The sequence below is a fragment of the Bos javanicus genome, chromosome 4 (assembly GCF_032452875.1).
Source record: "Bos javanicus breed banteng chromosome 4, ARS-OSU_banteng_1.0, whole genome shotgun sequence".
Lineage (NCBI taxonomy): Eukaryota > Metazoa > Chordata > Mammalia > Artiodactyla > Bovidae > Bos > Bos javanicus.
Genome location: NC_083871.1, coordinates 44,038,513 through 44,058,980, shown reverse-complemented (window position 1 = coordinate 44,058,980; position 20,468 = coordinate 44,038,513). Strand labels below are relative to the sequence as shown.

At 37.1% G+C, this 20,468-nt stretch overlaps 1 protein-coding gene across 2 annotated transcripts in view; it reads left to right on the top strand.

The window, feature by feature from the left end:
* Window positions 1-20,468, top strand: part of RSBN1L (round spermatid basic protein 1 like) — an 85,409-nt gene that overhangs the window by 44,536 nt on the left and 20,405 nt on the right. For both annotated transcript variants that reach the window (XM_061413856.1, XM_061413855.1), the window contains exon 3: window positions 4,157-4,797. In XM_061413856.1, the coding sequence (XP_061269840.1) occupies window positions 4,157-4,797 (641 nt within the window). The remainder of the gene's footprint in view (window positions 1-4,156; window positions 4,798-20,468) is intronic.

The following is a 20,468-nucleotide window of genomic DNA, read 5'->3' as shown; positions in this document are numbered from 1 at the left end:
AGGGTCTCCCATCAACTACATTTCTATACTTTTTGAGGGTCCAAATTACTTAGCAATTCTTTCTGTTGCGGGTATTTACCAGGATCCTCTAGTAAAACACTACAGTTCTGATGTATTAGGCTCTGTTCGAAGAATTATGAATTTAGAGTAAATATGTACTTTAAATACCTTTTAGTATAAGAGAAGAACATTGATATTCAAAATAGTCTTACCACCTTAAGTATTTAAAAATTTCCTACATATGTATCTATTGCATTTCGTGCATCATTCCAAGACAGGAAATGCATGATTATATAAAACTTAAAAATCTATCTAGTGAAGGCTAGTGTTTGATTTGTTTTAAATGTAAAGAATGCATTTTATCTGTATCCATTGGAGGGGAGGGGTCCCAAAGACTACCCCCAGATTTGATGATTTGCTAGGAGGACTCATAGGACTCGGCATAAATTTGTACTCATGGCTATGACTTATTATGGTAGAGGATACAAAGTACAATCAGTAAGGACAAAAGGCACATGTGGCAATTTCTGGAGGAAGCTAGGCACAAGCTTCTAAGAGTCCTCTCGTAGTGGAGTCACACAGGTTGCACTTAGTTCTTCCAGCAGTGAATTGTGACAACATATATGAAATGTTGTCTACCAGGGAAGCTCATTAGAAACTCAATAATTAAGGTTTCTGTTGGAAACTGGTCACGTAGGCACCCCCTGTCTGCTAAGTCACTTCAGTCGTGTCCGACTCTGTGTGACCCCATAGACGGCAGCCCACCAGGCTCCACCATCCCTGGGATTCTCCAGGCAAGAACACTGGAGTGGGTTGCCAGTTCTTTCTCCAATGCATGAAAGTGAAAAGTGAAAGTGAAGTCGCTCAGTCGTAATCGACTCTTGGCGATCCCATGGGCTGCAGCCTACTAGGCTCCTCCGTCCATAGGATTTTCCAGGCAAGAGTACTGGAGTGGGGTGCCATTGCCTTCTCCCACCCCCTGTCTAGTTGTAGCAAAATCCAAGGCTCCCAGAAGGAAAACAGGTGCTCAACGTAAACCATATTATTTGCAAAAACAGTTTAGGCACAATTAGCCACTTTTATCAGAGAATAGTAATAACCTTCCCAAAATACAAGTTCTCAGGTGCCAACCAAGGGCCAACCTTGCAAGCAGGCCTTTCTAAGGATAGCACTCTTGGGCATTTTATGTTAATTCTCTTCTGCTCATGGTGCTCACTTTAGTATTTAATTATAATTTGTCATGTAAGTTTAATTATTTGATTTTCAATATAATAATCTTTTGACTAATTTGTTATTAGCTAGCCTTTCTCAGTTTCTGACTATTATACTACAACTATTTTCATCCATCTTTATGACTAAGAAATGAACTATTGTACCTGTTTTATTTTAATGTAACGTGTATTTGAATATTTTCTATTTTAACTTTTAAAAAATGTATTAGCTGTAAATGTAATAGGGTATTAAGGTTATATTTTCATTCAAATGAAATTTTGCTTATATTGGCAAGCTATTTAATTTGTGCAATTTTACATTTGTTTCCAGTTTAGTTATTAATTATACCTAGAACAATTAAACTGTTTTAAGTTCTAGGTTTTTTTTTTCATTATTGATTTTATTTTTTTTAAGTTCTCTTCTAATTCACTACTGTCTTTTTTCCTTGACTCATTTGGATTTCACTTACATATATAAACTTATTTTTATCTTTCATTTTGATTAACTCCCTGTTTTAACTTTTTTATTACTAATTTTGTTGCTATTAACTTAATCTGATGTTTTGATCATTTATACTTGGGTAGCAAGTATGAATTTGTTAATATATTTTTAACTTACTTACATATAGACTCTTGAGAAAATTAACACTTTGCATTTTATGAATTTGCAAACTTGTGCAATCAATAATGTTAGCAGATTTTTAGTTTTGCTTTTCACAGTGATACCAGTTTGGCCTTCATTTCATACTTATGAATTTTCAGAAGAGATGGTTAATTATTAACATTAAACTTTCCATTTTTAAGAATTGCTGTGAACTTGAGAGAATTTTTATGCTTTTTGTTTCAAGGTTAGGATGTGGTGAAAAACTGACTGAACTGCAAACAGGGGATAAGCCTGTAAACGTCAGGTAGTCTGTTGGTGAGAGAAATCTTTGTATTTGTTAAATGTTCATATATAGCAATGTACTAGATGCCAGAAATGCCAGGAGGGATTCAATGATTGGTGAAAAAAAGGGTTTCACTATGAATTCATTAAAGTTATTTGTTTCACTCATACATTATCCTGAAGGATATATGTTATACAGACATCCTGTGAATGAAAAAAATAATAACTTTGTATGACTATATCATATGTATTCATATATATAGAATATATAATAACAGTTTATTAATTTAGAGTGAAGATATTTCAGTTCCAAAGAAAAATGAAAATAACCTAAGAGTTGTCTTTATAGGATGGGTAAGAAAGTCCAGTAGTGAGTACTGGGGCAAGGCAAAGATGTTTTGGGGAAAGGAAATAACTTTACTAGTAGTAGAAAGATAAAGTAGGATTAGGTATGTTTCATAAGAAATTGTAAGTAGTGTAGTTGACCAGAGCATGGGGGTACTTGACACTGATTTTGGATTCCAGACTGAAGAGACTGTATTTTACTTGGTAGTCATTGAGAACCCTTGAAAACAGTTGAATCAAGGGATGAACAGAAGCTTAGATCAGAAGCTAAGGCAGTAGTAGTATCATGGAAGTTAAAAATAATCAAGGATGATGTGGGTGATTACATAGAACCTTGGAGAGATCAGGAAAAATGATTTGAGAGAATATCATTGGATTTGATATTTGAACAATCTGGGATAGAGTAGACTGGAAACAGACCCAGAATTTAAAGGATAGAAATAGTCATGTAATAAAGATAAGACACTGGTGGGTATAGTGGTTCTTTATGAGAAGTTTGATGGTCAAAAGAAGAGGAGAGAACTTTAAGCAAGGGTTTTGGAGTTGGTGGGAGTGACTTGTTTTTGGAAAGTAGGCAGGGCATCTCATTCACCAGAGACAGAAAAGAATACTAGAGATATGTGAAGATGGAAAAATTTAGATAAAGAAGCAGGTTGCGAAGATTTAATTCATGACTGGTTATCTGTAAAGGTGAAATAACAGACGGAAACAGTGAATGCTTGTTCTTCTCAATTGTCATTTTAATAACTTTTTTTATTTTGTCTTAGGAACCACAGTATTTTCTTGTGAGGATGTTTGTTCTTTTCTGTGTTTTTTATTGTCTAGAAATAAATATACTGTGATAATATTGTATTTAATATGTACGCTTAAATTCTATAGCTGTATAGCCACTGTAGATTAATCTTTAATTCTTTGAATTTCTAAATTTCTGAGCCTAGTGTCTACTTACCTTTGGTTACAGAGGTTCATTAATATATAAACTTATTATTGACCCATTTCTTTTTCTTTTCTTTAATTTCTCTCTTTACCAGTACATGGATATCATTTGTACTTAGGACATGAGAAATTATTCTGATTTTGTCATCTCTTATGATACGTTGCTGAGTTTTCACTGGGAATTTTGTAGACTCTAGTAGATCTAGAATAGCCCATTTTAGATTAAAGAGTAGTTTATGGAAAAGGAAGTATGTAAAGAGCTAAGGAGAATTTCTGTGTTTGTTGCTTATATACTATGCAAGTGTTTTTCTCCTTTGCTGATTTGTAAATCTTGACGCCTGTATATAATGTGTAAGAACTTAAAGTAAAAAAGATACATATCAATGGGAAATATCTGCAGGGCATTCATTGTTCACATTGACTTTTGTTCAGCTTTCCATTTCTGATTTTCTGTATTTAAAATTTGAAGACTATGATTTCTAAAACACTAATTTCATTACTTCATTAAATACTGATTGAGCATCTACTTCATGTTAGAATGGTACTACTCACTGTAAGCATAACTGTCTTAAGTCTTCCTCTGTGTGTATGTGTGCCTATGTGTGTGGAGAGAGGGAAAGAGCCTGACTAAATTATGATTATCAATACTGTGTAAAGCAAGTCCCAAATATAAACTTCATTTTGTGTAAACTTTGCTTATTTGTTATAAAACAGTTCCTGAAGCATGATATTAAAAGAAACTAAAATGCGTAGTTTCAAAAAAAATTTTTCCCAACAGGTGGGAAGGAGAAACCAAAAACAAGTGTAGAAGACTTACAAATTAAGAAGGTAAAGAAGAAAAAGAAAAAGAAACACAAAGAGAATGAAAAACGGAAGCGTCCAAAAATGTATAGCAAATCTATTCAAACTATCTGCTCAGGATTGCTGTCTGATGTTGAAGATCAAGAAGCCAGAGGTATCCTAAATGATACCATAAAGGATTACAGTGGAAAGAGTTTGGATACCAAGAATTATGATTCCAAAATTCCAGAAAACAGTGAGTTTCCATTTGTCTCATTAAAGGAGCCACGGGTTCAGAACAACCTCAGAAGGCTGGACACTTTGCGGTTCAAACAGCTCATTCATATTGAGCACCAGCCTAACGGAGGTGCATCAGTTATCCATGCCTACAGCAATGAACTCTCCCATCTGTCTCCTGTGGAGATGGAGAGGTTTGCAGAAGAGTTTGTGGATCTGGTGTTCAGTGAAAATGAGAACTCTGCAGCTTTCTATGTAATGGGTATTGTTCATGGGGCAGCTACTTATTTACCTGATTTTTTAGACTACTTTTCATTTAATTTTCCCAATTCACCAGTGAAAATGGAGATATTGGGAAAGAAGGATATAGAGACAACGACTATGTCCAATTTTCATGCTCAGGTAAGAGGTTTTAGTTGTTAAAGTTTAATTTAACTTTTAATTATATGTTTTAGACAAGTTTATTATGTTCTTTGATCCTCATTTTCTTACAGGTTTGCAATAAAAAAAGGTAAGGATATAATGAAACCTCTTGGAGATATTAAGAATAAATTACTCTCTGGATGTGAACACTAGAGTTTAAATTTCAGCTTCTATTTATCTGTATTTTCTTAAAGATAGTGAAATAATTAAGATTCTGTTGTCCTTTTTTCCTTGGATTTATTTTGCGAGTGAAATGAATTTGCCTATTTATTATTCCAGTCCATATACTAGTTCTCCTGCCTGAACATCACTTAAAATTGTCTTCTTGCTTTATGAAATAGTGCTTTAAAAGTGCATAGCATTGGATTCATCATATGGAAGGTGCTGAATAAATGTTGGGTATTCAATATATTGTGGTACAAAGGAATCATTAGTTAAATATGTGATTATGTGAGAATATTAGCATATCAGTGCATATATTGAGCTAATTTCTATTTCCTACCCTTCTCATTGTAGAATATACATTATTTTAAATTAATTAATTAATTTATTTTGGCTGCATCATGCAACTTGTGGGGTCTTAGTTCCCTGACTGGGATTGAACAGTGAAAGACTGGAATGCTAACCATTGGACTGCCAGAGAATTCCTGAATATACATTATTTTAGAAAGCAGAGGCAGAATCCAGTCCACTGGCTTTTAGAAGTGAATGTAGGCCCATCTAAAGGCTGGTGCATCATTATTCATTCTCAGATCAGAGACTGCTTAGGCCAAAGATCAGCAATTTTCATGTTTATCTGTGCTAAAGTTTCCAGTATTCTAAGTAATAATTGATATTCTGGTTTGAAAAAAGGAAAAAAAGTGAAGAAAGTTTCAGAGAGATCTTAGTGATCATCTGTCCCAATCTTTCTCAACTTAAACAAACACAGATAGGAGCCATTTAAGATTTTAAGGTTGGCAGCAGTGCCAGAAGTAGAACAGTCTCCTTTATCTTCACCCAAGACCCTTTTCCTTATTTTGAGTATGTATCTTTTTTGTGTGTTTGTTTAATATCTGTTCAAGTTATAGTTTCCACTTTAAATGATAGTCTGGACATTCAGTCACACCCTCACATACCAACCTCCCCACCCCACAGTATGTTTGATGTGTATTCTATAATATACTGAAGTCTGGATAATGTGCTTGTATTTAACATTTTAATATGTGTGTGTTGGGGGGGGGCTACTTACTGTTGGAGAATTAGAATTTAAATATTTTTTTAGAGCTGAAAGGGAGCTGTAGAGCATTTGTCACTTGCTCTGTCATTTTATAAATTTCATAATGGTTAGTAGACTGGCATCTAGTAATAGTGTCTACTATTTATTGAGTACTGCCTATTGACTACCAGGAACTGTTTTAAGTACTTTATATGTAATAACCCATTTAATCTCCATTACCATTTAATTTTAGCAATGAGGACAGAGAAGAAATAACTACCCAGAAACCTTTGGTATTAGATCATTGATTTGTTTTTCATTTATTTTATGTCTGCTAAGTGCTAGGTTTTATGATAGACCTCTTAGCTTCCAATGTAATTTGTTTCCACTGTATCATAAATTTTCTTTTGCCATACAATGCAAGTTATTTCAATCATCTTTTAAATGTCACAATACATATATTTGCTTTTCAGATAGCTTTTAAGGTTAGGAAGTATTAATTTTTTATTCCTTGTTATTTATTAAATGATAAGCATTTTCATCCTAACTTGTGTAATACATACAACACGAAACCATACTTCTGTTGCTAATGCAATATTTTGCTGGGACTTGTTAATCAGGCCGGTGTGTGACTATGTAGTGAGTCTCAAGTCCTTGTAGAGCCACCTACCCTGATTGCCATTACCTGTTAGAGCTCTTGGATACCACATACAGTTGCAGCCTTTGTTACCAGTTGTGCCTCTGGCCCTGTATCTGTGTGATTCGCCAGCTACAGGGACTGCTTTTACCTCTTTAACTTTAGATGGGTGGCAGGAAATTGCCTGTGCAAGGTCCATGTGCCTTTACCCCATGGTCCTCCAGATCCAGCCATTCCCGTGGTGTGAGAAAGAATATTTAGCAAAAAGCTTCCCTGAGCTGCTCATTTGATGTTTCGCCAAACCAGATTCTTTGTTTTTTTAAGAGCTTAGAAGACTGAGGAAGTTGTTTTCTGCAGACTAGTTTTCTGAATATTTAATTAAAATCAGAGCAGCCAAAATCATTTGCCCTATATCTGTAGACACTAAACGATGACAATGTAAGTAAGATGTAGCTATTTCTATGATCTTTATAGTGATAAGGTTTATCTTTGTAATATTACTCTGTAGTTTTCACAAAACTTCATTTTTATATCTGTTTAGCCTTTATTCTTGTATCATGTTAATTTAAAGATTTTTTGGTGTATGTATCGGTGTATATCTGTGTACACACACAGACACACACAGACACATGGCACTGCCAAAACGGATCAAGGCACAAGACATCCTGTTCTTTGCTCATTGGTTTTGGAATTCTTTTTACTTGTATAATTCTGTTTCTCATCTTCATCTATATCCCTGCAGATTGCCTGAAAAATCTGAAAATATGGTGGAATTACGTATTGTCTTATAGGTTATGTCATTTTTCTGATGTGACTCTGAGGTTAGTGATATAATATCAGTCAAACTGTATGATAGAATTCTGTTTGAGAATAAAAATGGATTTTTATGGAAAGCTTGTAACCTATCTATATCAGATATTTTGCCACAGATCAGATCAAAAAGCCTCAAAACTAAGTGGCTTAAAGGTATTTCTCACAATTCATTGGCCTCTCTGGAAAGTCTTTGTCAGCTCTATTGGTGACTGGATAGCTTCATTCATGTCTTGCGGTTTTCAGATCAGTTGTTCTTAGGAGACCTTGCTTATATGTCTGGTGTTGTGAGGCAGTGTCAGTTGGGGTGATGATCACGTTTTTGCAAGTTAACTTGGGCTTGTATCCATGGTGGTAGTTGTAGGATTTATAGAGCAGAAAGAGTGAGCCTCTGCTTGTTTTGTGTTTGCTAATGTCCCACTGGCCAAAGGAAGTCATGAAGCCACACCCAGATTCACTTCTTGATAGTGGGAGTGGCAGAGTCACGTTGCTCAGAAGTGAGTTACATGCTTGGGAAGGGATTTTGGCCATGTGCAATCACCCACATCTCTCTCGGGCTTCCCTTGTGTTTCAGACAGTAAAGAATCTGCCTGCAAGGCAGGAGGACCTGGGTTTGATGCCTGGGTCAAAAAGATCCCCTAAAGAAGGGAATGGCTACCTACTCCAGGGTTCTTGACTGGAGAATTGAACGGTGAGGACCCTGGAGGGCTACAGTCTGTGGGGTCACAAAGAGTAAGACACGACTGAGTGGCTAACACTTTCACTTTTTCACATCTGTCTTAGTCTACCATCTCTATTTTGTTCAAATAGTCATTTGGACATTTATCATTCTCCTGTTTTTCATGGTAGGGTAACAGAAAGGCAAGTAAGACAGGATTTTTATCTGTCAAGGAATAATTGAGATTTCTGTCTTGACACACAGTATTTAATCAGTGTGCACTCCAAACCCTGTAGTAAGAACTTACTACTGTAAGAATATGAAAACTGGGGCAGTTATCTTCCAGTCACCTTTTTCCCTCCCTCAAACCTGGTTCTGAGTTACTGAAGGCAAATAACTTACATCAGCTGTTAACTCATGATTAAATCTACCAATATTTTAATAGCGAGTTCAGTTCAGTTGCTCAGTTGTGTCCAACTCTTTGCAACCCCATGGACTGTAGCAACCCCATGGACTGGAGCCAGGCCTCCCTGTCCATCACCAGCTCCCAGAGTTTACTCAGACTCATGTCCATTGAGTCAGTGATGCCATCCAACCATCTCATGTCATCCCCTTCTCCCGCCTTCAATCTTTCCCAGCATCAGGGTCTTTTCAAATGAGTCAGCTCTTCTCATCAGGTGGCCAACATATTGGAGTTTCAGCTTCAGCATCAGTCCTTCCAGTGAACACTCATGACCGATTTCCTTTAGGATGGGCTGGTTGGATCTCTTTGCAGTCCAAGGGACTCTCAAGAGTCCTCTCCAACACCACAGTCAAAAGCATCAATTCTTTGGCGCTCAGCTTTCTTTATAGTCCAACTCTCACATCCATACATGACTATTGGAAAAACCATAGCCTTGAGTAGATGGACCTTTGTTGGCAAAGTAATGTCTCTGCTTTTTAATATGCTGTCTAGGTTGGTCATAACTTGCCTTCCAAGGAGCAAGCATCTTTTAATTTCATGTCTGCAGTCACCATCTGCAGTGATTTTGGAGTCCCCAAAATAAAGTCAGTCAGTCACTGTTTCCAGTGTTTCCCCATCTATTTGCCATGAAGTGATGGGACCGGATAATATGATCTTAGTTTTCAGAATGTTGAGCGTTAAGCCAACTTTTTCACTCTCCTCTTTCACTTTCATCAAGCGGCTCTTTAGTTCTTCTTCACTTTCTGCCATAAGGGTGGTATCATCTGCATATCTGAGGTTATTGATATTTCTCCCGGCAATCTTGATTCCAGCTTGTGCTTCTTCCAGCCCAGCGTTTCTCATGATGTACTCTGCATGTAAGTTAAATAAGCAGGGTGACAATATCCAGCCTTGATGTACTCCTTTTCCTATTTGGAACCATGTCCAGTTCTGACTGTTGGTTCCTCACCTGCATACAGGTTTCTCAAGAGGCAGGTCAGGTGGTCTGGTATTCCCATCTCTTTCAGAATTTTCCACAGTTTATTGTGATCCACACAGTCAAAGGCTTTGGCATAGTCAATAAAGCAGAAATAGATGTTTTTCTGGAACTCTCTTGCTTTTTCGATGATCCAGCAGATACTGGCAATTTGATCTCTGGTTCCTCTTCCTTTTCTAAAACCAGCTTGAACATCTGAAAGTCAAGTTATTAAATCTAATTTGAATCTTAGCCTTGGCTCTTCAAAATGAGGGGAGAAAACTAACAATTATTGAATTCATCTGGGGTCATTCATTTATCGTGCTAGGCCGATGAAAATGATTCATCATGGCATCTTTGACCATTGCCTTCCTTTGTACTGAATTTTCATTTTGACCAATTGTGCTTGACATATACAACTTAAATGTTTGACCTGATCTGTTATGGCAGGTGGCAGGTATCAGATGCTCTAATTGAGATCGGAGACTTTTTCCTTTATTGTACTAATTTAAATAATAAATAATAACACTTTTATTCTTATTTTAGTTATAAGGATATTTTTGAAATAAAATATTGATTAAATGTTATTACCTGTTAACATGTTTTACTTTGGAAGGATATATACTAGATGTGATGGGGAATAGCTCCCCCTTGTGGCACATTTATTTTTGTTAGATGCTTAGATTGCCATGGTGAGCTCGACTTTTTGTTTTTTTTTTTTTAATAAAAATTCACCAGAATTGAACCAGTAGCTTCTTCTGCTCTCACTCCCACATTTTTTTTTTTACTATAGTAACTATCCTCTTGTTTGTTTGTTTGTTTGTTTTGGATTGATGATGATACTTGCTAGAAGCATCTATTATATCTTCTCTATTTAGCATGAGTTAACTATAATATATACTGTACCCTGGAGAAGGAAATGACAGTGCACTCCAGTGTTCTTGCCTGGAGAATTCCATGGACAGGTAACCTCGTGGGCTCCAGTCCAAAAGGTTGCAAAGAGTCATACACAACTGAGCGACTAAGCACATACTGTAAAGTATTCTGTGGAATTTTTAATATCTTGGGATGTTGATAGGCACACTAAAACAGGTAAATAAGAGAAACAGATTTTGAAATTAAAACAGTTTGTCTAATGCTGGGCGAAATAAGTTTGTTTATTTTGAGTCTTCTCACAGCCTTTATAGCGTTTAATAGTGTGTGGTGAACCTCCCAACCAGAAGAGCTTTCCAAACTTACTGGACTATAGAGCCTTCTCTTCAGGAACTGGCATATCAGGGAGCACATTTTGGGAAACAGCATTATTTCAAGTGAGTCATTCCTAGTGGTTTTTTTAATTACATATGTCCAATTTGCTTCCCTTGTTGCAGCAATTTTTATAACTAAAATAAGAGAAAGCAGTATATTTTTGGCAATGTATTTCCTGTCATAAAGGCTACTTTTTTCTTTTGTAGCAAGCGAAATGTGTTTTTTGTTTTTGTTTTTAAAGATTATGTGAGGAATAATGAATAGGCTTTTAAACATAATCTAATTGAACAGTCCCTTTCCCATTAACCAAAACTGAGATTATGTTACTGACAGTTACTGACAGTGGGTAAGAAAAGTCTACTATTTCCTCCTCTCCCATTCCCCTTACTTCCCTTCATAACATTTATAGAGAATAAATGGAGTAAATAAAGGGAAGTATAAAAGTGTAGTCATGATGGTGGTAGGTTTTTTGTGGAGTGGAGGACTCTAGGGGAGGTTTAGGTTAAAAATGTTACATCTGTTGATAGCTTTTACAAATATAAAAATAAGTATCCTTTCTGCCTTTTATTATGTTGTCTTCTGAGAGGTATACCTTTTAAGGAATATATATATACCTTTTAAGGTATACCTTTTAAGGAAGCATATAGGATATGTTTTAATGCAGTGGTGTATGTTCATATTTTCAATTTTTTAACTGCATCAGAAAACTAATAATTTGATTAATGTTTACTGAAGCAAATACAGTGATCTTATGCAAAGTGTCATCAGGATGTGAGTATTTCCAGATAAGTGGATTTTTTGAATAATGGAAGCATACAGTTTTAAGGACCAAGATTTTATTGAAGATACCCTTTTGACTGAGGATTGTTGTTGTTCAGTTACTAAGTTGAGTCTGACTCTTTGAGACCCTAAGGACTGCAGCATGCTAGGCTTCTCTGTCCTTCACTGTCTGCCGGAGCTTGCTCAGACTCTCTGAGTCAGTGATGTCATCCAACCATCTCATCCTCTGTCGCCCTCTTCTCCTCCTGCCTTCAGTCTTTTCCAGCATCAGGGTCTTTTCCAATGAGTCAGCTCTACACATTAGGTGGCCAAAGTATTGGAGCTTCAGCTTCAGCATCAGCATCAGTCCTTCCAGTGAATATTCAGGGTTGATTTCCTTTAGGATTGACTGGTTTGATCTCCTTGCAGTCCAAGGGACTCTTCTCCAGCACCACAGTCCAAAAGCGTCCATTCTTTGGCATTCAGCCTTCTTTATGGTCCAACTCCCACATCCATACATGACTACTGGAAAAACCATACCTTTGACTGTGGGGACCTTTGTCAGCAAAGTGATGTCACTGCTTTTTAATATGCTGTCTAGGCTTGTCATTTTCTTCCAAGGAGCAAGTGTCTTTTAATTTCATGACTGAGCATATTCAACATAATTTATGTTTTTATTTCCATTTAGATTTGTCCTTATGGTATTATAATTTCGATGAGCTAGGGCAGCTGCAGTTGTGTATACCTCTTGCCACTCCTTTCCCTTGTAATTGTGGTTTCTTATCCTTTATGATTTTTGATATTAACTGGAATTATGCCAGGTGTAGAAACATATATGTAAGAAGAGTATCCTCATATGAATCATGGCCTTTGTGACATTTATTTTAACTATTTAGATATTCTTTCAGCTCTTACATTTTTCCTTTTCCCATCCCACTGCTCTTGAATTGTAACTGTTGGATAAATTATTTTTGGATAATTGAGACTTTTTTTCTAATGATTATTGTAGATTTCTTTTTGTTCCATGCTACAGAGGAAACTTAATTATTTGCTGTATAATATTTCATTATTACAGATGTCATGTAAATCAAAGCATACTATTTTTTTTGTGAGAAGTGTGTGATTATATTCTTATATCTCAAGTTTCATCAAGTATATATGTTTGAGTTTGAATATGTGTAGATTTCCATGTTTGAAACATTAATTGTTCAAACAAATTTAGTGTATGTTTGAATTATTGGGTTATTAATCTAGAAAGTGTAAGTGTTAGTTGCTCAGTCATGTCCCACTCCTTGACCCTATGGACTGTAGCCCGCCAGGCCCCTCTGTCTATGGAATTCTCCAGGCAAGAATACTGGAGTGAGTTGCCATGCCCTTCTCCAGGGGATCTTCCCCACCCAGGAATCAAACCCCGGGTCTCCTGCAGTGCAAGTTTTTTACGATTAATAATTGGTAATTATTTACCAATTGCAAATTATAAATTCTTTACCAGTAATCATATCAGATCAGATCAGTTGCTCAGTCGTGTCCGACTCTTTGCAACCCCATGAATTGCAGCACGCCAGGCCTCCCTGTCCATCACCAACTCCCGGAGTTCACTCAGACTGACGTCCATCGAGTCAGTGATGCCAACCAGCCATCTCATCCTCTGTCGTCCCCTTCTCCTTCTGCCCCCAATCCCTCCCAGCATCAGAGTCTTTTCCAATGAGTCAACTCTTCGCATGAGGTGGCCGAAGTACTGGAGTTTCAGCTTTAGCATCAGTCCTTCCAAAGAAATCCCAGGGCTGATCTCCTTTAGAATGGACTGGTTGGATCTCCTTGCAGTCCAAGGGACTCTCAAGAGTCCTCTCCAGCACCACAGTCCAAAAGCGTCCATTCTTTGGCATTCAGCCTTCTTTATGGTCCAACTCTCACATCCATACATGACCACAGGAAAAACCATAGCCTTGACTAAACGGACCTTTGTTGGCAAAGTAATGTCTGCTTTTGAATATGCTATCTAGGTTGGTCCTAACTTTCCTTCCAAGGAGTAAGCGTCTTTTAATTTCATGGCTGCAGTCACCATCTGCAGTGATTTTGGAGCCCAAAAAAATAAAGTCTGACACCGTTTCCACTGTTTCCCCATCTATTTCCCATGAAGTGATGGGACCGGATGCCATGATCTTCGTTTTCTGAATGTTGAGCTTTAAGCCAACTTTTTCACTCTCCTCTTTCACTTTCATCAAGAGGCGTTTTAGTTCCTCTTCACTTTCTGCCATAAGGGTGGTATCATCTGCATATCTGAGTTTATTGATATTTCTCCCGGCAATATTGATTCCAGCTTGTGTTTCTTCCAGTCCAGCTTTTCTCATGATGTACTCTGCATATAAGTTAAATAAAGAGGGTGACAATATACAGCCTTGACATAGTCCTTTTCCTATTTGGAACCAGTCTGTTGTTCCACGTCCAGTTCTATATGTTGCTTCCTGACCTCCATACAAATTTTTCAAGAGGCAGATCAGGTGGTCTGGTATTCCCATCTGTTTCAGAATTTTCCACAATTTATTGTGATCCACACAGTCAAAAGGCTTTGGCATAGTCAGTCAAGCAGAAATAGATGTTTTTCTGGAACTCTCTTGCTTTTTTGATGATCCAGCAGATGTTGGCAATTTGATCTCTGGTTCCTCTGCCTTTTCTAAAACCAGCTTGAGCATCAGGAAGTTCACGGTTCACATATTGCTCTTGGAGAATTTTGAGCATTACTTTACTAGCGTGTGAGATGAGTGCAATTGTGTGGTAGTTTGAGCATTCTTTGGCATTGCTTTTCTTTGGGATTGGAATGAAAACTGACCTTTTCCAGTCCTGTGGCCACTGCTGAGTTTTCCAAATTTGCTGGCATATGGAGTGCAGCACTTTCACAGCATCATCTTTCAGTATTTGGAATAGCTCAACTGGAATTCCATCACCTCCACTAGCTTTGTTTGTAATGATGCTTTCTAAGGCCCACTTGACTTCACATTCCAGGATGTCTGGCTCTAGGTCAGTGATCACACCAAAGTGATTATCTGGGTCATGAAGCTCTTTTTTGTACAGTTCTTCTGTGTATTCTTGCCACCTCTTCTTAATATCTTCTGCTTCTGTTAGGTCCATACCATTTCTGTCCTTTATCGAGCCCATCTTTGAATGAAATGTTCCTTTGGTATCTCTGATTTTCTTGAAGAGATCTCTAGTCTTTCCCATTCTGTTGTTTTCCTCTATTTCTTTGCATTGACCGCTGAAGAAGGCTTTCTTATCTCTCCTTGCTATTCTTTGGAACTCTGCATTCAGATGTTTTATCTTTCCTTTTCTCCTTTGCTTTTCACTTCTCTTCTTTTCACAGCTATTTGTAAGGCCTCCCCAGACAGCCATTTTGCTTTTTTGCATTTCTTTTCCATGGGGATGGTCTTGATCCCTGTCTCCTGTACAATGTCACGAACCTCAGTCCATAGTTCATCAGGCACTCTATCTATCAGATCTAGTCCCTTAAATCTATTTCTTACTTCCACTGTATAATCATAAGGGATTTGGTTTAGGTCATACCTGAATGGTCTAGTGGTTTTCCCTACTTTCTTCAATTTAAGTCTGAATTTGGCAATAAGGAGTTCATGGTCTGAGCTACAGTCAGCTCCTGGTGTTGTTTTTGCTGACTGTATAGAGCTTCTCCATCTTTGGCTGCAAAGAATATAATCAGTCTGATTTCGGTGTTGACCATCTGGTGATGTCCATGTATAGCGTCTTCTCTTGTGTTTTTGGAAGAGGGTGTTTGTTATGACCAGTGCATTTTCTTGGCAAAACTCTATTAGAGTTTGCCCTGCTTCATTACGTATTCCAAGGTCAAATTTGCCTGTTACTCCAGGTGTTTCTTGACTTCCTACTTTTGCATTCCAGTCCCTTATAATGAAAAGGACATCTTTTTTGGGTGTTAGTTCTAAAAGGTCTTGTAGGTCTTCATAGAACCGTTCAACTTCAGCTTCTTCAGCGTTACTGGTTGGGACACAGACTTGGATTACTGTCATATTGAATGGTTTGCCTTGGAAATGAACAGAGATCATTCTGTCGTTTTTGAGATTGCATCCAAGTACTGCATTTCGGACTCTTTTGTTGACCATGATGGCTACTCCATTCTGAGGGATTCCTGACCGCAGTAATAGATATAATGGTTCTTTATTATTCTGAGCCACCAGGGAAGCCACAAGAATATTAGAGTGAGTTGCTATTTCCCCTTCCAGGGGATCTTCCCAACCCAGGGATTGAACCTGTATTTCCTGCTCTGTAGGTAGATTCTTTACCCAATTAGTATTAAAAGTTGTATTAATACGAAGTTGCTCAGTCTTGTGCAACTCTTTGTGTTCTGAACCCATGGACTGAGCCTATCAGGCTCCTCTGTCCATAGCATTTTCTAGGCAAGAGTATTGGAGTGGGTTGCCATTTCCTTCTCCAGGAAGGAATTAAATGGTGTGTATTAAATGGTATGTAATTAAAAGTTACATTACACTGTGTTTTATTTTAATTGGCGGTGTGCATGCATGAATGCTAAGTCACTTCAGTCGTGTCTGACTGTTTGTGACCCTGTGGACTGTAGCCTGTCAGGCTTCTCTGACATGGGATTCTCCAGGCAAGAATACTGGAGTGAGTTGCCATGCCCTCCTCCAAGGGATCTTCTTGACCCAGGGATTGAACTCGCATCTTTTAATGTCTCCGGCATTGGCAGGTGGTTTCTTTACCACTAGTGCCACCTAGGAAGCCCCTAATTGGGGTATAGTTGATTTATATTATTATTAGTTTCAAGTGACAAAATAGTGCTTCAGTTTCTTTAGATTATACTCCATTTTAAAGCTCTTATAAAGTATTGTCTGTATTGCACATGGTGTACATTATTCCCTTGTAGCTTATTTATTTTATACATAGTAGTTTGTACTTAACTCCCTGCCTCAGTCTTGCTCGTCCCCCTCCCCCCCCACCCGTCTTCCCATAGGTAACCACTAGTTTTCTGTATCTATGAGTCTTTCTTTTTTGTTATATTCATTAATTTTTTAGATTCCTTTTATAACTAATACATAGTATTTATCTTTCTCTGACTTATTTTACTTAGTAATATCACTCAAGTCTATCCATGTTGTTGCAAATAGAAAAAAATGTATTCTTTTTATAGCTGAATAGCGTTCAGTGTGTGTGTGTGTGTGTGTGTGTCTTTGAATGTGTATATATATACACACACACACCATGTCTTTGTTACCCATTCATCTGTTGTTGGACACTTGGGTTGCATTCATATCTTGGCTGTTGTAAATAAAGCTGCTTTCAACCTTGGGATGCATTTATTTTTTTGAATTAGCGTTTTCATTTTTTTTTAATATATACCCATGAATGAAATTGCTAGTTTTTTGAGGAACCTCTGCTGTTTTCCACAGTGGCTACACCAATTTACATTCACATTAATAGTGTACAAAGGTTCCTTTTTCTTCACATCCTCTCCAACATTTGTTATTTTTGATCTTTTTGATGATAGCCCTTTTGACAGGTGTGAAGTGATGTTTCACTGGAGTTTTGATTTGCTTTTTCCTGATGATTAGTGATGTTGAACATCTTTTCTTGTGCCTGTTGGCCATCTATATATCTTTTTTGTAAGTTCAGGTCTGGGCATTTTTTAATTGAGTTACACTGTATTTTAAAATGCAGATTACTTTCTCAAGCTAAGATTGTGATGAATTTAATTTTTAAAATTTAGTTTTAAATTTAAATATATTTATATCCATTCTATTGAGGCATCAGATTATTGTCTTTAATATTTGGAGAATCAATGTTTAGAAGAAAATTCTTTTTTGTTTTAAACCCGATAGCTAAGTATGTGCAATTTATATAGAGACCATACTTTCTAGTGGAATGTATGTGTGGATTGCTTTTTGTTTGTTTGGTTTTGCTGTGAACTGTTTCACGTGAGGGGTCTTGGTTCCCCTATCAGGGACTGAACCTGGACCCTTGGCAGTGAGAGATCATGGAGTCTAACCACTGGACCACCAGAGAATTACTTATCTGTGGTTTTAGTAGTGGACAAACAAAAGTACTTTACAGTTTTAGCACATTTTGGTGAAAAGGGAAGGGACTTGTGCTTTTATTATAGCAAATTATATGTGTAAATGAATTTTACATATATATGTATTTTTCCATGAGATGACAAGAAATATGAAGATTCAAGTACCATATTTAACATTATAATCCAACATGTAGAGTCTGTATTTACTTTATTCTTTAAAATTTAGTTTTTTCCATATATCCTTTGAAATATTTATGAATTTTAATAGTACAGACTTCAAAAAACCATCAACAAATATAGTGTTGTTTTAGGGGTGTCAAATATAGGAGAGGAGGAAAAATCAAATTTGTTTTAATCTATTGTGTTAAAGTTTTTAACATTTAGATCTGTACTAATTTAGACATGTGTTTCCTTTTATTTTACTTTCAAACGAAGAACAACATATGTAAACTTGGAAATTAATGTAAAAGTGGAAATTTGAATGAAATGAGATGGCTAGGTCAGTAATGTTCTCTTCAGTCAGTGAAATAATCATTCCAATCTAAAATAGCAACATCTGGATAAATCAAAGTAAAGTACTTAAGTTATAAAATATATCTTTAATATTACCACCAAAGAAGCTTTACCCATTCTTGCTGTTACTAAATGTTGCATGTTTTTACTTAACATTTAAACACAGAAATTTTATTCAAAGAGGGCTGAATGTTAAACTTGTTAATAGTAGCTCTGTTTTTCTAATTATTAACAGTATTTATCCTCCTCTACAGTTAAATAATGTTATAGTAGGTTCTTTTTTTTAATGTTTTAGAATGGAAGTAGTTATTTGAATTGCATGGAAACCACTTGGTAGACTCCAAAGTCTATTTCAGTTAGAGAAATAAATTATTTCATGTATAGTTTGGCCTGTTTTTACCTATTAAATAAACTGTAATATTTCAGATTAATATTTCCTCAGAGAAGATTGTCTCTGACTCCTAAATCTCTCCAAGCACTAAAGAGCATCCTTTCCTTATTAGTCTGTCTTTTGAATGTGTGTCAGTTCAGTTCAGTCGCTGAGTCGTGTCCGACTCTCTACGACCATCCCAGGCCTCCCTGTCCATCACCAGCTTCAGGAGTTTACTCAAACTCATGTCCATTGAGTTGGTGATGCCATCCAACTATCTCTTCCTCTGTCGTCCCCTTCTCCTCCTGCCTTCAGTCTTTCCCAGCATCAGGGTCTTTTCAAATGAGTCAGTTCTTCGCATCAGGTGGCCAAAGTATTGGAGTTGCAGCTTCAACATCAGTCCTTCCAATGAACAGTCAGGACTGATCTCTTTAGGATGGACTGATCGGATCTCCTTGCAGTCCAAGGGACTCTCAAGAATCTTCTCCAACACCACAGTTCAAAAACATCAATTCTTTGGCACTCAGCTTTCTTTATAGTCCAACTCTCACATCCATACATGACTACTGGAAAAACCATCGCCTTGAGTAGACGGACCTTTGTTGGCAAAGTAATATCTCTGCTTTTTAATGTGCTGTCTAGGTTAAACCGGTCGTAACTTTTCTTCCACCATCTGCAGTGATTTTGGAGCCCAAAAATAAAGTCTGTCACTGTTCCACTGTTTCCCCATCATTTACTATGAAGTGATGGGACCGGATGCCATGATCTTCGTTTTCTGAATGTTGAGTTTTAAGCCAACTTTTTCACTCTTTCATCAAGAGGCTCTTTAGTTCTTCACTTTCTGCCATAAGGGTGGTGTTATCTGCATATCTGAGCTTATTGATATTTCTCCTGGCAATCTTGATTCCAGCTTGTGCTTCTTCCAGCCCAGCGTTTCTCATGATGTATTCTGCATATAAGTTAAATAAGCAGGGTGACAATATCCAGCCTTGACGTACTCCTTTTCCTATTTGGAACCAGTCTGTTGTTCCATGTCCAGTTCTAACTGTTGCTTCCTGACCTGCATACAGATTTCTCAAGAGGAAGGTCAGGTGGTCTGGTATTCCCATCTCTTTCAGAATTTTCCACAGTTTATTTTGATTGTCACAGTGAAGGCTTTGGCATAGTCAATAAAGCAGAAATAGAAGTTTTCCTAGAACTCTCTTGCTTTTTTGATGATTCACTGAATGTTGGCAGTTTGATCTCTGGTTCCTCTGCCTTTTCTAAAACCATCTTGAACATCTAGAAGTTCTTGGCTCATGTATTGTTGAGGCCTGGCTTGGAGAATTTTGAGCATTACTTTACCAGCATGTGAGATGAGTGCAATTGTGCAGTAGTTTGAGCATTCTTTGGCATTGCCTTTCTTTGGGATTGGAATGAAAACTGACCTTTTCCAGTCCTGTGGCCACTGCTGAGTTTTCCAAATTTGCTGGCATATGGAGTGCAGCCCTTTGACAGCATCATCTTTTAGGATTTGAAGTAGCTCAACTGGAATTCTATCTCCTCCACTATCTTTGTTCGTAGTGATGCTTCCTAAGGTCCACTTGACTTCACATTCCAGGATTTCTAGCTCTAGGTGAGTGATAACACCATCGTGATCATCTGGGTCATTAAGATCCCTTTTGTACAGTTCTTCTGTGTATTCTTGCCACCTCTTCTTAATATCTTCTGCTTCTGTTAGGTCCATACCATTTCTGTCCTTTATCGAGCCCATCTTTGCATGAAATGTTCCCTTGGTATCTCTAATTTTCTTGAAGAGATCTTTAATCTTTCCCATTCTATTGTTTTCCTCTGTTTCTATGCACTGATCACTGAGGAAGGCTTTCTTATCTCTCCTTGCTATTCTTTGGAACTCTGCATTCAAATGGGTATATCTTTAGTTTTTTCCTTTGCCTTTTGCTTCTCTTCTTTTCACAGCTATTTGCAAGGCCTTCTCAGACAGCCATTTTGC